The sequence below is a fragment of the Colobus angolensis genome, unplaced genomic scaffold (assembly GCF_000951035.1).
Source record: "Colobus angolensis palliatus isolate OR3802 unplaced genomic scaffold, Cang.pa_1.0 Scaffold78, whole genome shotgun sequence".
NCBI lineage: Eukaryota > Metazoa > Chordata > Mammalia > Primates > Cercopithecidae > Colobus > Colobus angolensis.
Window position 1 is genome coordinate 3,572,301 of NW_012121598.1, and position 16,259 is coordinate 3,588,559.

Sequence of the window (16,259 nt, forward strand, 5' to 3'; positions counted from 1 at the left end):
TTTATTATCTTGACTTAATACTGCAAATACCACACAATAACTATTCTAGAAATGTGCAATGCCAAGTGATCCTCTTTCTGTGCAATGCAAAATCAGCTTCTCCATCATGCCAGGTTATTGGGTTGCATTTATACCTGTGTTATGTTCCCTGTGGTTTATTAATGAATCTGAGCTACTATTGCTGATCAAATTACTCCATTCTGACACTCCTTCCACTCCTATATCCAACCTTTTCTTAATAGAAAAGTTGACTTTTGTGAAAATGCTCAAATGTTTTGGGTTGTTTTTAATTATTATTACTATGACTATTTCTGTTATGGTAGAAATTAGCCTGTACGTGCCAACTTATTAGGATAGGGCTAAATATTGTAGAATGGGCACATTCATTGATTGCACAGTCATTTTTCTTTCTATAGATATTCATTCTGTTCATTTTAGTGAACTGATGTATTGGTAATAGAGTAAATAAAGCCAATTTTTAATAAAAGTAAAATAACATGCTTAAAAAATTTGCATCTAGAATTTCAATAAAGTATTTCCATTTTAAATATCACCACTTGATTGTTATTTAAATTGGATATATAATAAAATTTCTAGTTGACGATATTAAAAGTAGAGAAAATTCTAATTGAGGATTAGATGCAGACCTGTTTAAAGTCAGGGGCGTGAAATAGGTGACTTCTTGAAAATCCTTTCAACCCTACTTATTTATGAAATTGTAGCAATTAATGTCCTTCGCTTAATGATATGACATATTCGTTGAGGTTAAAGGAAGGCCCTTGGGAGGCTGAGGAAGGAGGATCATTTGAGGCCAGGAGTTTGAGACCAGCCTGGCAACATAGGGAGGCCCCCATCTTTACAAATAATTAAAAAATCAGCCAGGCATGGTGGCACATGCCTGTAGTCCCAGCTACTCCAGAAGCTGAGACAGGACGATCACTTGAGCCCAGGAGTTCAAGTTTACAGTGAGCTATGCTCATGCCACTGTACTCCAACCTGGTGACAGATTAAGACCCTGTCTCCATTTAAAAAAAAAAAAGAAAAGAAAAGAAAAGAAAAGGAATGTAATACTATAAAATTTGCTGAGAATTTATTTCAAATAACACATTTCCACTACTCTATAGGTAAAAACAAAATAGACAAACAATATAACCACATTCATCCAACCTTGAATGTGGTCATTTAAAGATTTTAACTGGAATCAGGAGCTATTTTTAGCTGCAAAGAATAGCCACTTAAAAAATGTAATTGAGAAATACTGGGAGGGGGACACAGCATTCCTACCAACCATATGAAAGCACAGTGGAAAAGAGTCAGGATCATCTGATCAGTCATAGGCACAGAGCAAAATAACTTCAGTAGAGATTAGCATGAGAATTAGTGCTTCTTGTCTTGCCAGAAGGATGAGACCGTGTCATACCCTACGCCCTTGGATTTGTTTCTGATAAAGTATTCCAAAATGAAGACGTCATCACAAAAATTCTCATTTTGCTAAGTCCAGTGGATACCCGACACTCCTCATTTGCTAACATTGACAGCCTTCCTACCTTCACACTTGTCATTTTGAAGACTGTATCCAGGTGGGCAAATGCATCTGTAGGACCCATCCAAGTTTTGACAGGTACCTGGTGCACATTTTCTGGGTTCTAGAAGACATTCATTGATATCTGCAAAGAAAAGGGAAAAATAAGGAAGAGGTTCCCACGGGCATAACTTCCAACAAACAATTAAAATTTTAAAAAACTAGAATAAATCAAAGAAATACACAAAGCAAATTAAAGTTCATAAAATTCCACCATGGAGAAAAATAAGTGATAATAAAAACAAGCTTTATCAGCTTTCAAAAATGTATAGTATAACAACCATATTTTATTTTACCTACATCAGATAAATATTTCCAGAAAACTGTAGCATGTGAAAAGTCAGTGAGTATATAAAGATTTTAAGGATACTCAAAAGGTATGCGAGCTTACTACAAAAGTATTTTAAAGAAAAAAATTTAAGAAGGGAAATCATAATTGCTTACAGAGCAATTTAACAATTTCGCTGTTTAACAGTTTAAGTATTCTCTGAGAATACAATAGCTTAATTTTTAAAATAAGGGAAAATGATTTTTTATATATATATACATATATATATATGTATATATATTTAAGTACAAACAAAGCCTTTATAGGGAGGATTAATATAATTCTACTCTGACTTTTCCTCCAGGTTTCCAGAAAGAAGCATTAGAATAGAGACTGCATGATTCCTTGAGTGGTCTCTGGAAGCATTCTTTCCAGGTCTTTCTAAGCCCTGTACTTACCCACGCAGGTCCTCCCATCTGGAGCCACCTCATAACCTTCATTGCACTGGCACTGGAAAGATCCCACTGTATTAATGCATTGGCCATTTCTGCAAAGGTTCCCGTTTCCACTTGCACATTCATCGACATCTGCAGAAAAACCCCCAACAATCCTTTAATATATTCCAAAGATGTCATAATCCCAGCAATAATCAAAACTTTTGAAGGAAAAAATACTTTTTCTGAATTTTAGTGGCCTTTGCTGGCTTAGCCAAACAAGAAATTCCAATGAAGATCTAGTATGCAACAACAGAACTGGCTTTAAGCATCTATGCACATTTAACAATAAGATTACATTATTATATTAGAGACCAACAATTTACATTCAAATTTCCTATCAGTTTTTCCTTGATTTTCCTTTAGATTTTATTTTTACATTTTAGATTTAAAATTTTTTTGATTTAAAAAATAAAATCCTAATACACAATTCAGCTGAGGACATTATTTTATATTCTTGCAATTAGAAATATTTAAATTAGCCTATAGCACAATAAAATTTAAAGAACTTGGCTTTTTACTCTTGCCGAGTATGTTTTAGAAGGGAGATTCTGTAGATTTAATGATTTATTTAAGAGAGGCTACGTGAAACACCTAGACCAGAAGGTTCATATTCCTGAATCATATAATTTCTGTACACAAAGAATCACTTCTGTATATTTAAAATTTTTTAAGCTTAATCTAATTCCATTTATTTTGAAATTTATTTAATTTACAGCAAAATAGACACAAAAATTACAGCTGCTAATGAGCATTTTAATAAAAGTAATGGATATAGTTACAGTGGTTCCCCCTTATCTATGCTTTTGCTTTCTGGGGGTTCAGTTATCCAAGGTCAGCTGCTATCCAAAAACAGGTGAGTATAGTACAATAAAATATTTTGAGAGAGAGAGAGAGACAGAGAGAGAGAGAGAACGCACACAAGAAAGTACAGTCACATAACTTTTATTACATTATATTGTTATAATTGTTCTATTTTCTTATTAGTTATTCATGTTAATCTCTTATCATGCCTAATTTATAAATTAAACTTCAGTCTAGGTATGTATGTATAGGAAAACACATGGTAGATAGAGGGTTCAGTACTATCTGTGGTTTCAGGCATCTGCTGGGGGGTCTCAGAACATATCCCTCATGGATAAGGGGAGCCTTCTGGAATATATTTGATGTGGAATTACCACACCATATTTGACAAGTCCCGTAAGCAACTGTTATGCATAAGATAGCATATAATTTTAAAAGACAGCTGGAACACTAGAAATGATGCTAATTACAAAGAACACATATAAAACTGACTTCCTTTGCTGATGCACAATTTTGCACACGCACCTATACAGTCATTGTTGTGAGAAAGGATGAAACCATGATTGCAGCGGCAGTTGAAGGAACCGATTGTGTTCCGGCAAGTTCCATTCCCACAGGCATCTCTTTCACACTCATTTATGTCTAGTAGGAAGAAAGGCCATAAAGAAACATAATTATAAGTAGAAAAAGTGGTTCCATGGTTACAGTGGCTAAACAGCATTCTAGGGTTCACCAAGCCTCATCCATAGGCTGAGAACGTCTTGATGTTGGTATCAGCTCCAGCAGCAGTCATCCCTGCAAAAATCCAGGCAGCGGCAGAGCTCTAAACCTTGGGAATAAATTGTTTCCTTGGCTGGCCAGTGAAAGGAGGCAAGCTAAGGACATGAGACCTGAACAAGAATTATTTTATTCTATTTACTTCTAGAATTCTCCACCCTTGCCACTTTTCTCAAATATTTTCACTTGAAAATGGAAAAAACTCTGTGTGCATCTGGGTCTTGAGGTGTTGCCACCTTTGGCAAACTTCAACCTTCAAGATTCTCACTCCAATTTACCAAAAAGTAGTGACTCACCTGGCATTACCCCACCATCAGCAACAAAATAAACTCAGCTTTCTAGCTCACCTGTCATTTCAGACAACTTTTCCTTTTTCCCTACACCCCTAAAAACATAGAACAACTTCCACCAATGATGACTTCTCTCACTCTTCTAAACCACCCCAACGAGATGGCACTTAATTTGTTCTTTTCATACACGCTTGCATTCTTACTCGCCTTTTGATTGGTCTGTACTTGGATGATTTTGTAAAGCTACTTTGGCGTCTTACATGTCTTTGTATCTCATCACAACAGCTAGCATATTTCTTATAAAGAGTAGGTGCACATTGTATTAAGAAAAAAGTAAGAAAAAATTTAATGAAAGAAAGTTGTTACTGCTCGTTTGAAAGAATGAGGCACCATGAAGAGGGACAAGGATGAAAGGAGAGAGAGAGAGTGGAAGGTAACAATGGAGAATAGCAAAATGTAATGATTAGAAGTAGGATTTCCTTTCTTTTCACATTTTGGACATGAAGATAAATTATCTGTGATTCCTGAATCAGGAAGCTATTGCTAACCCAAAGGGACTCTAAGGTGTGTCTGTGGTTGAAGACTACACCCAGATGAGTCACTGCCAGCAATCAAGAATTTCTGCCTTGATTCACTTTTAGCCTAACTGGTGAAGTTCTTTGGTTGGGGAGGTTCTATGTTAGGAAGCTCCAGAAAATTCAGATGAGAGATATAGAAAGAAAGTTGGGGAGGGTCATCATAGCTTTTGCACAGTTTAGCTGCCCAGTGATGAGCAGGGCTGTCAGTGCTCCTGTCATTACTCTGAAGAAGATACAACTTTATGAGAATGTTCCCAAATGAATGAACCCAGTCACAGCCAAAGTCAAGGGCTTAAACATTACGATATTAACTGTTCTTTCAGCTGTGAATCTGATTTATGTTCTTAATGTCCCCAAAAGACTTAATGATACTGCTTTAAAGTAGAAAAAGAAAGGAAGGAAAAGGAGAAAATGATTGATCACACACTGAAGTTTATTCTAAATCAGCATCCTGACACTAGATAAATCAGGGAAGAGATTTAAAATCCTGAGCTCTTTTTCCTCTAGAAAAACGATTAACTTTTCTTTGCCTTTGTAGGATTTATAAATTTGCCTTTGAGAATCTGGTACACACTATAAACCCTTCTCGAAAAAATGGTCATCTCACACTCAAAAGCTCAACTCAAAAGGAAATCCACATCAATACTACATATAAATAATAGTCTATTAACATTAATAAAAATTATTCTTTTGTATTAATATCTTTTTCAATTTACCCCTTAGTCAATTTTTTCTAAACTCACAGCCAAATGAATAACAAGGAAGAGGTTTATCATGTTCAAACTGCCAAACATTAAATAGGATATCACTGCTGCATATCTGTCCATGTTTTTATTTTGTAGATAGCAAAAATACTACTAAAAGACTTAGCATTAAATTTTATCCATATTTAGATTCAAATGAAGTTTTCAATAGCATATGAAAAAAAAAGAATAATAATTGCATACTTACCCAAGCACATGGTTTGGTCAGCATTTGTTTTAAAGCCAGTGTGGCAAAGGCAATAAAAGCTTCCAACTGTGTCAATGCACTGCCCATGACTGCATATATTGGGGATTTCCTGACATTCATTGCGATCTGTAAAGAAAAAGCATCTTAAGTGAGAACTTCGAAGACAAAATACAATTGAATAACTTACTTCTAGCTATTGTTCTCAGGAGTAATCCTAGCTCTAAACTAAGTTAGTGAAACAGATATATTTATTTTTGCATCAAAATGGATTAAAACTTACTCTCATTTACCAGGCATGGTCAGAGTATGTTAACAATATATGACACAATAAAAAACAAGGGGAAGTAATCAAAAAATATTCTGAAAGATGAGAAGACTTAGAAGTAAAATGGGCGGAAAAATTCAAGCTGGGAGGATTTTCTGTTTGATTATCAGCCTACGCAGCACCACAGACTGTGGAATTAATTGAAGTATTTTGTCTAGTTAAGATTTGGTGCCTCAAGTCATGGATAGTTCACGGCTTCCTTTGGAAATTTATATCAAAGTCAGATCCCATGGCTAAGATTAAGTTTTTCTTGATGGACAACCCACATGGCCCCTTGTCCAAGTTGCATCTCTTTGTCTTATTCCTGTAACTTTTTGTTTCATCTTCACCAAGTATTAACGTCTACATAGGGCTCCTTTTAGCATGTGACAATCTGAACACTATCTCTTTCTTTTTACTCTCATCCATTCATTCAAAAGGAAGCCCTCTCATCTTGCTTCTGCCAGTCTTTAAGCTCTACATTATATTTATCATCAACTCAATCTTTGTTGCTTTCCTGAAATCTGATGATCTGAGGGGCAGAATTTAATGCATGAATTCACATATGACATAATTACATGCCAACTTATGTCTCTAATTTTTTAAAGCTCTATGCTTAGAGTAAACGTACTTTGAAGAGCACTGTGCCATTCTGACTTTCCTACTGTCACAGAAGAAAGCACATGGAGTGCCATCTTTGCTGCAGATGCTGTAGGGCAGATGGCATTTCGCTCTTAGTTAAATAATCCAGCCTTGCTGTTTGCCTGAAAGGTCTACTTAGAACACAGTAACCATGAATGGACACTTTTCTGCTGCACACAGCAACCCTGCTTGTGCCAGAATCATGGATATCTCCTCCATTTCATGTGTCCGGGCTGCCATTTTATGACTATCTCCTATTTAGTAGATGAATCATCATACCATTTAGAAGTTCAAAGTGAAGTTGAGTATATCATTATGAGGGAAAATTGAAATAGAACAGCTTAGGAACTACTACTGGCCTATGCAGAAATGCTATTTAACAAATTATGATTATTCCCATTTGAGAAAATGAATTTAAAGTGAGCCAACTGCTTCCCAATATAGGCAGAGGAGACTGATTTCTGATCTTGAGGAAGAGTATGTCAGGTCTTACCACAGTTGGCCCAAAACTTTGGCACCTTCAGGTAGGACTGGACCTGGAAGTATGCAGGGGACAAAGTCCGTCTCGTATCTGGTTTCCACAAGGAAATGGAGAGCCTTAAGGATCTTATTAGAAAGGGATCCCCAATTAGGAATTTCCTTTCATCTATTGCCCTATTTCATGATGGTTTAAATAAATGAAAAATTAAATATGGAGAGTACTTTGGAGTTCTACTGGTAAAACTAGAGCAGAAATCTAGGTTTCTACAAGCACCAGAATTTGAACTCTTAGATGATCATATTTGAGGTTGGGATAGGAGTTCTGAACAGGCTACTGTGGAAAGAAACCCAAACAGTCAACACAGAGAGAGAGGAAACCACAAGGAAGTAGCTGGGAAGAAACTGTTTCTTGTCTTCAGCTGGGCAAGACATTTCAGCAGGGGGTTGCAGTTGCTCTAACTATCCAGTTTCTGCTGTCAGACTAGCATCCTGAGCTCAGACATCTCATTGTTCTCTCAGCTCTCTCAGCAAAAACGTGGGTGCTACGGTCAGGTGTGATTTGGGGTGCGAAATAATGTGCTTATGAATTCAAACAAAGATCTCATGATGGAGAGAAAGATTTAGTTATTTTCATTTTAAACAGAGGCAAAAAGGAGTACTTTATAGCATGCCTGAAAAAAAATGCCAAGTATAGAATAGCATTTAAAGATATTTTAAAAGTAAGACATAAATAAAGACATTTCTAGAATGAAGTCTTCAACCCAACTGGTTGAATGGTTGCAAAACTCAAGTTAATTCCCTTTCTTCTGAGGATTTCAATGAATAAAGGAAATCAAGCTTTTGGCTGCAAATGATTCTCACTCACAACACTTATAGCTGGGTGCATTTTAGGTATGTCAGTCTTCTACAGGAAAACAGTAAAGGGCTTAAGCCCCAGCAGGCTATGGCTGAATGTCTTATCTTGATCTATAAATAGCTCTGTCCCACTTCTTACCTGAGTGTGAAATGGTATGAAATGACTCATTCTATATTATCAGCAATTCTTTATTTTGACTGGAATTATTTCATCCAGTTCTAAAGAAATATAAATTACGAGCAAAATGCAGGGAAGTGGTATCAATGCCAAGTTTCGCTAGGGTATTGTGGTTCATATCAGAGAAGTCCCCACTTTTCCTGTCCTGTATTTTTAATACATGGATAGCAACAGCTCTGTTGACAAAATGCTAAATACTTACACATGTTCCTTTAAACTCAACAAAACAAGTCTTGATTCTCAATGTGACTTTTTGTTTGGCAATTACACCCTCTTCCCACCAAGGTCTCATAAAACAATGCAAAATACCCTAAAGAGAACAGTGCACTTCCTACTACTTAATCGCTGGTAGGCAAGGAAATCCAAGGAAAATCTGACCACGTCCCCCTGTGTTGTTTCATTCACGAATGCATAAAATACCCAGGAAACCCCCTGTGAAATGAACTGTGAGCAAAATAACACATTCTTCCTGACTAATATACAATGATTTGCTTTGCTAAATATACAGTGATTTTTGCTAAATATACAATGATTCAGAATTACTTGAAAATTTACTAGAAAATCATTCTGAGGTATTATTTTGCTTCTGGGCTGAAACACCAGTCTTTTACATTTTTTTACCACTGGCTACAAGATACCATCAGACACTGAATAACCACCATGCACTGAAACTGATAACATGCACATGCTTCCTATTTCTATCACATCCTTGACAAAAGTGAACACCAAAAAATCTAACCTCTAGGGGACATGGTAATAAACAGCTAATAAAGGCTGCTGATGTTTGCTGCCTTCAGTGAGTGACCTGTAAGATGACTGGGAAGAAAAGTGACGGTTTTGTTTGTTCTGTTTACGCAGATTAATCTGACCCAGCTTAGGAGAGCTTCACTGTCTAGAATTGGGGTATGTAGCCAAGATGGTGAAAACCTCACCTTTCTGAGAGGGGTTCTGTGGAAGGAAACATATCATTTGGTCCTAAATGTTGCTTAGGGGAGTGTGTGTATGCATAACTGTGTGTGTGTAATGTGTAGGGGTGAGTGTTTGCAGGCAGGGCAGCAGATAGGCAAATATGAAATCTATGTATGCAAAAGATTTACTTCTTGTTTTGAAAATATCTCAGCCAGAAAGAGGACTAAAAAGTTAAGTGTTTAGACATTTTGACAATATCCTTCTTTCCAATTTAGTTATTAGAGTTCATCAATCTAAATCTTAACTCATATATTCTTCAGCTTAACTATCTGAAAATAAATCCAGATATCTGAAGCTCCATGAAGACAAACTCTTGGGTAGGCATGTCCAGCCTGTGGGGCATTACATACCATTGCACTGTCCTGTGGAGGTGAAGCGGTAGCCGGGCTTACAGTCACAGCGGTAGCTGCCTGCAGTGTTGATGCATTCGGCGTTGCGCTGGCACACTGGGCCGTTCTGACACTCGTCAATATCTACGAGCAGAAGACAACTGAATTTGAAGGAGAACAGAATCTGGTGTCCAGTCAATAAAGCCTCTCACATGAAAACAAATTTATATTTTATTTTGATCTGTTCTATTGAAAAGACAACATAGATGTGTACAGCAGCTTTATTTATTGCCAGAAGTTGGAAGCAACCAAGATGTCCTTCAATAGGTGAATGAATAAATAAACTGGGGTACATTCAGACAACAGAATGTTATTTAGCACTAAAAAGAAATGAGCTATCAAGCCATGAAAAGACATGGAAGAAAATTAAATATGGCCAGGTGCGGTAGCTCACACCTGTAATCCTAGCACTTTTGGGGGGCTAAGGCGGGTGGATCAAACTGAGGTCAGCAGTTTGAGACCAGCCTGACCAACATGGTGAAAACCTGTCTCTACTAAAAATACAAAATTAGCTGGGCATGGTGGTGTGTGCCTGTAATCCCAGCTACTTGAGAAGCTGAGGCAGGAGAACCGCTTGAGCCTGGGAGGTGGAAGTTGCAGTGAGCCAAGATCATGCCATTGCACTGCAGCCTGGACAATAAGAGCAAAACTCCGTGTCAAAAAAAAAAAAAGAAAGAAAATTACATGTATATTACTAAGTAAATCAGAAGCCAATCTGGAAAGGTGACATAATGTATGATTCCAACCACACAACATTCTGGAAAAGGCAAAACTCTGGAGACAGTAAAAAAAAAATCAGTGGTTGCCAGGGGTTAGGAGAGACCAGGGGATACAAGGGCAAAGCACAGATAATTTTTAGGGCAGTGAAATTATTCTAAAAATAGCTATGGAATGGTAGATACATGTCATTATAATTTTTTCCAAACTCATAGAATGTACAACACCAAGAGCGAACTCAAATGTAAATCATCAGAGGGGACTCTGGGCGATAATGATGTCACTGCAGATTCAATTGTAACAAATGCACCACTCTGATGGGGGATGCTGATGATAGGGGAGGCTGTGCATGTGCAGGAGTAGGGAATATATGATAAATCTTTGTGCCTTCTTCTCGATATTGCTGTGGACCTAAAACTGCCCTAGAAAATAAAGTCTATTAAAAAAAAAAAAGAGAAAGGAAGACTGAAAGCCCACTATCCAAACTTTCCCACTTCAGTAATATTTATAAATGCAAGAGCTTGATTTATGACCACATATGGACTCTAATGATGCTCATGTCTAAAAAAAGTCATGAAACTTGGCTGCTAGGGCCAGCACTTGACATGGGTATAGATTAATATCCTAGGAAGCCTTGCATTTACTCAAAGATCTGGATTTTATGATTCAATAAGGTTGCTATTGTCTGAAAGGCTGCAAGAGCAGAACGTCTCAAATCTTAAAGACCACATGAATCACTTAGGATCTTGCTAAAAGGCAGATTCTGACTTGGCATGTCTGGGGAATGGCCTGACAGTCTGAATTTCTAATAAGTTCCCAGCTGATGCAGGTGCTCCTGGGTCTGTAGAGAGTGCTTTGAGGTACAGGGCTGTAGAGACACCTGCTCAAATTACTGCCACAAGGCAGTCAAATCAAGGAAACCTAACATGGGAATCATCATAAAACTATTGAAAACAAACCAACTCTCATTAAAACAGAAAAGATTTTGGATAATGGATATTGTGTGTTCCAGAGCTTTGACTTTGCTTAGGAGGTTGTCTACTTAAAAACAAAACAAAAAACAGATACCTAATATAGTTCAAATTCATGGCATCACAAAAGTTATTACATGTCCATGGTATATCATGGGGCAAAATACGTTTCCCTCTTCCCTGCTCCAGTGGAACAATCTAATTCAGACCAAGTCCAGTAAAGGGGATGGACTATAACAGGTGAGGGTTGGCTCTTAGTACCAGTTCTGGGCTTTTACACAGAAGTTGGCTCAACCAAAGAAGTTCTTACAAGGCGGTGGCAGATATATCAGCCGATGCCTCTTGGGCGTGGTTCTGTGGTGGAAAACCCTCAGGACTGTCAGTTAGTCAGCGGGGGTTCCTGTCTAAGGCGGGTGCCTCTCTGGGCAACAGACCAGAAGTAGGACTGTGCCTGCCTTGGGTTACAAGGGACCCAGCACCGCCTCACTCACCAAGTCTGCCCTGCTCTGAATTCAGGATGTATAGAAACACAGGGGGCAGACTGTGCCATTGGAGAAACTGAGTAGTGTCACAGACAAGCACTTCTATGATGTGGCATCTGACAATGTGGCTACTTGGCGAGAGCAGAGGCATGGAAGCTCCCTAAATCACCTCTGCAATCGATTCCAATTTCAGCGTTGCTGAGGCATGTGTGCACTCAACCTCATTTTCATATTCTAAGAGCTAAGAGTATGCTGGGAAGCAGCTGACCCTGGATTAAACATTCACCCTGAAGATGGATATTCTGTGAAACAGCAATCAGAAGTTGGAGTACTTAGTTATCTCAATATCCACAGAATGCTACCCTGACAGCAAAATGCCTTGCATTGGTACAGCTGCATGTGTTTAATCTCATGCATGTAGCAAGGTCTAAGTTGCCTTGGTGGTCATGGGTGGTCTTGTCTATGGGTTCTGGCCAAGGGCTGCTGCCTCTGCAAGTGTAAGTGGTTAAAAGGTACCTGGGTACAGTAATCATCAAAGTGATCTCTGAGGAGGGTAGGGAGGAAAATGCCACAGGCAGGTGGCAGGCAGGCTGAACATGTTTGAGACGGGGGGAAAAGTGCGGCTGTGAGGGAGGCGGCCAACTCTAGCACTGTAAGATCATCTGCCGTGGGTTCCCTCTCCCACATCTATGCTTCCTCTCCAGGTACCTGATCCTTGATGGCTTCCCAAAGACCAGGGACTCAGGCCAAGGTCTGAATTGGCTATCTTCTTAGGAAGGCTCGGAATGGCTATCACCCCATTCCCACTAACTCACACAGCAGGCAGAGTAAGGGACATGTGCCCACTTGGCCACAGTAACTGAAAGCCTGGTGAGAGGAACTTAACAAGTATGTGGTTAGGACTATAACTTTACTTGTGGTATATAAGTTGTCTTCAGTTTAGACAAAAAAGTTTTTTTTTAACATTACAATGTTGACATATGTGCTATAATACGTGCTCTAAGGGGTAATAACCCTTTCTAACATGAATAAAAACTCTGCTAGAGGCCCGAAGTTTAAGTATTAAATAGAAAATTATTCCAACTATCCTGGGCACATGGTATATTTAATAACCAGTAATGTCCCTTTTACTAAAATGTAACAGAACTATCTTTCCCAGATGGAAAAAATATGAAGTGCTATAAGGAATGCTCCGAATCACAGTACATATACATGGCAACAGGAGGCAATTTGAAAATGAAAAAAGTACATGTGCATGCCAACATTCTTCATATAAAATCAAATATGCTGTTCTTGCCATTTGGAATTCTCTCATGCATTTAGAATATTTGCATTAACCTTGTTTTCACTTGGGAGTAGCAAAGTCTGTCTGGAAGAGAAGTGATTTTGAGAGTCAGCTAGGATGACTGTCCACTCATTGATTTTCAAGCAATGTGAAACAAAAGCAATCTATGTGACACACCCAGGAACTCAAAGCTTTTTCATATCAGCTGGGAAGTCTAATATTAATACACTGTGTGTTGGGGGAAGGGGGCTGGGGAATGCGCCTCCTGGTTTTTCCACTGAAGTTAGTGAATTTTTTTTTTGCATGAAATTTCATGTTGTTCCACACCATACCCTTTACTATTTCTAGAGCTTAATGCATTTCTGAAATTTCAATGTTGTGAAATTCGCCAGTGTGTATCATTAAGTACCTTATCAGTTAGCTCTTTTCTGGATATGATAAAGTCACGATACCACTTACCTTCACAAACCAACAACTTGTCATTATAGAAGAATCCCACTGGACATTCACATCGGAAGCTGCCAACCATGTTGATGCACACTCCATTTTCACAGACCCCTGGGATCTCCCGGCACTCATCAATATCTAGAGACAGAGTAGTCATTCGTGAGTGACAGGACAGCACATGATCCCTGTGCAGGGTAAGACAAGATGGAAAGTTCGTGTGTGTGTGTGTGTATGTGTGTGTGTGTGTATGTGTGTGTGTGTGCATGTGTTGGGGTGATGGTGATGGCAATAGGGGACATCAATGAATAGCAAATTGAGGTAACTAAACCACTTTCCAGACATATGAGTCTAACTGGATTTAAAATATATCTTTTGGGTTTTGCTTCAGAATGTCAATTTTGTACAGGTAGAAGGCATCCTTGTATCCTCTGGGCACTGTGGATACACCAGACCAGTAAAATAGAAGGGATGGTCAAGGGTAAACAGTCTCTTCACACAAGTGTGCCTGTATTTAGGGAAGAGGGAGAGGTGAGCTGGTAAAGAATCGCAGAGGAGCACATGCTCATATGGAACTCTGATCTTTCAAATTCCAGTTCAACTCCCCCTTCCTATTTCATGTGGCTTTAGAAAGGAGGTAAGTCAGGTGTGGGGACGTCAGCTAGGCCAGGGCTGACAATGAAGACGAGGTCAGCACTGAGGAAGAACTGTCGCAGTAGACTGTGTGCTTCCTAAGGCTGGGAGTTGGGCTTGGTTCTCCATCACTGTGTTACGGTTCCTTAGCACTCTACATGACAGGTAGTAAGTGCTCAATTCAAATTTGTTCAATTAAGAGCAAGTGTCTGGCAGTGCATTGGTGACCACTAAAACAAGACCAAGAGTGAGAACATGGCCAGGACCCAGGCTGCTAAGGCAGGGCTGGCCAGCTATGGAGAGAGACTTTGGGCACCTCACCAGCCTGGTCACGTCCCCAGCCTGGGGTGGTCCCATCTCTGTCTTACCCACTCTGAACTCCTGACCACTGAAGTGCCCTCTAGGATAAGAGTAGTAATAGTAATAACAATGGTAATAGTATTAATAGTAACAGCATCTCATTTGCTGCATGCCTGGTACATTTCTCAAGCATTCAACCTGTATTTATTGGCTGAATTATCACAGGTACCCTATGAGATGGTCTCAGTACTATGACTATTCTAACTAAGAGATGATGCCAGTGAGGCCAAGCCAGAGTATATCATCTGCCCAAGACCAAGCAGCCAATGAGAGGCAGAGTCAGGATTTGACACTGGGACTCAGTTAACAGGCCACCCTGCCTTTTTCATGTAAGAAGATCGTATTAGGGTGATTTCCTACATCACCCTAATACAATCTTCACAGAACTGTCATCAACACTTTTGTTATCCTGGAGGGCCCTTCCATCAGCCCCTTGGCTGGGTTTGATGAAACACCTCAGCTGGGAGGTACGCAAAGCCTTGGTCTACAATCCAAAGTCTTCCAATTCCCTAGTTTGTGTGACTGTTGTTGAGATACTTTGTTTACTTATTATAGTCAGGAGCCTCTGCAAAGTACATGCTTTGCTAGCATACTTTGTGAGAAGATGATCATGGACTGAAGTGGAGCCTACAAGAGCTGCTGCAATTTTAGAAGAACCACACTCTATAACCCATCTGTTTTAAAGGAGAAATTTGAGGTCATAGATTTATTTTAGACCCTTTTTTAAAAAAGGGCTTGATTTTGTGTGAAGGCAAAATTGACCTATTTAATGAAAAGAAACAGCTTAGACTCTCAAAGGGTTCATTGCTATTTTGAATACAGGCAATTATGTCTTTAGATCTTTCACACCTTTGTCATTCATGTCATGAAAAAGCCATGTAAAGTTACATCACAACTGTGTATCATAAGTAAACAAAAAACAAATTCAGATGCCATTCATTCAGTGTGGGTTAGAACATGAAACATCATATTCACATTCATTTGTTTTAAATATAAGTGACATATTATTATCAAGTTTAACAATAACTGGCTAAGTCTAATTTCCAGCCATTGTTAGGTGTAAAATAGCAAAAGGGTATACTAAAAATTATATTTTCTTTTCCTGCCAGGATTTTATTTGAACTTCAACTTAGAGAAGTTTATATTTTAAGACAAGATTAATAAACATGCTATAGTTTTAACCCTATATGAATGGACTCCACATGCCAACAATCATAAGATCTTCCAAAAGGAGAGTATAAAGCTTAAATAAAACAAAGTCTTTTAGTCATCTAAATATTTTGTCATGGTGGAATTTGGTAACAATAAGCATATAGCTAAATATCAGATGTCCAGTTTTCAAGAGCTAGAAGCAAACTAAGCCATGAGTCAGGACTGTGTTCTGGTCCCTGCTCTGTTATTAATTAGCTGGGTGGCCTTGGGTGAGTCCCTTCTCCTCTTTGGGCCTCTGTCTCCTTAAATATGAAGCAAGGCTTTTGGACTAGATGAAGTTTGAAGCCTTTCCAGCTCTCCTAGTGGACAACGCTAATGTTGTTTCTAGTCTTTGCTTACTGCCAACCTTGGAGGGCAGCCTTGCTGGGGTACACGCCTGGTCGGTCCGTGGAGAACCATTACCATTACAGACCACTTATCTTGTGATCACAGATTCTAGGGAGATTAAAAGATCTGTTTTGGGAAGGGGAAAAACAAAGCAGCTGGGGCCAGGTGTTCCATGCCAATGTCATTTAGCAGTTTTTCTTTCCAAACCATGAAGTTTCTTTGGACGTGGACGAGACTGTGGAGCCATATGGATTTGGCACTAAGGGA

General features: G+C 38.7%; 1 protein-coding gene across 1 annotated transcript in view; it reads right to left on the minus strand.

The window, feature by feature from the left end:
* The window catches only part of FBN1 (fibrillin 1), a 207,649-nt gene that overhangs the window by 33,670 nt on the left and 157,720 nt on the right, over positions 1-16,259 (minus strand). The window contains exons 43-48 of the mRNA XM_011928574.1: positions 13,476-13,601; positions 9,523-9,645; positions 5,745-5,870; positions 3,674-3,790; positions 2,309-2,437; positions 1,548-1,667 (exon numbers count right to left, since the gene is read on the minus strand). Coding sequence (XP_011783964.1) covers positions 1,548-1,667; positions 2,309-2,437; positions 3,674-3,790; positions 5,745-5,870; positions 9,523-9,645; positions 13,476-13,601 — 741 coding nt within the window. The remainder of the gene's footprint in view (positions 1-1,547; positions 1,668-2,308; positions 2,438-3,673; positions 3,791-5,744; positions 5,871-9,522; positions 9,646-13,475; positions 13,602-16,259) is intronic.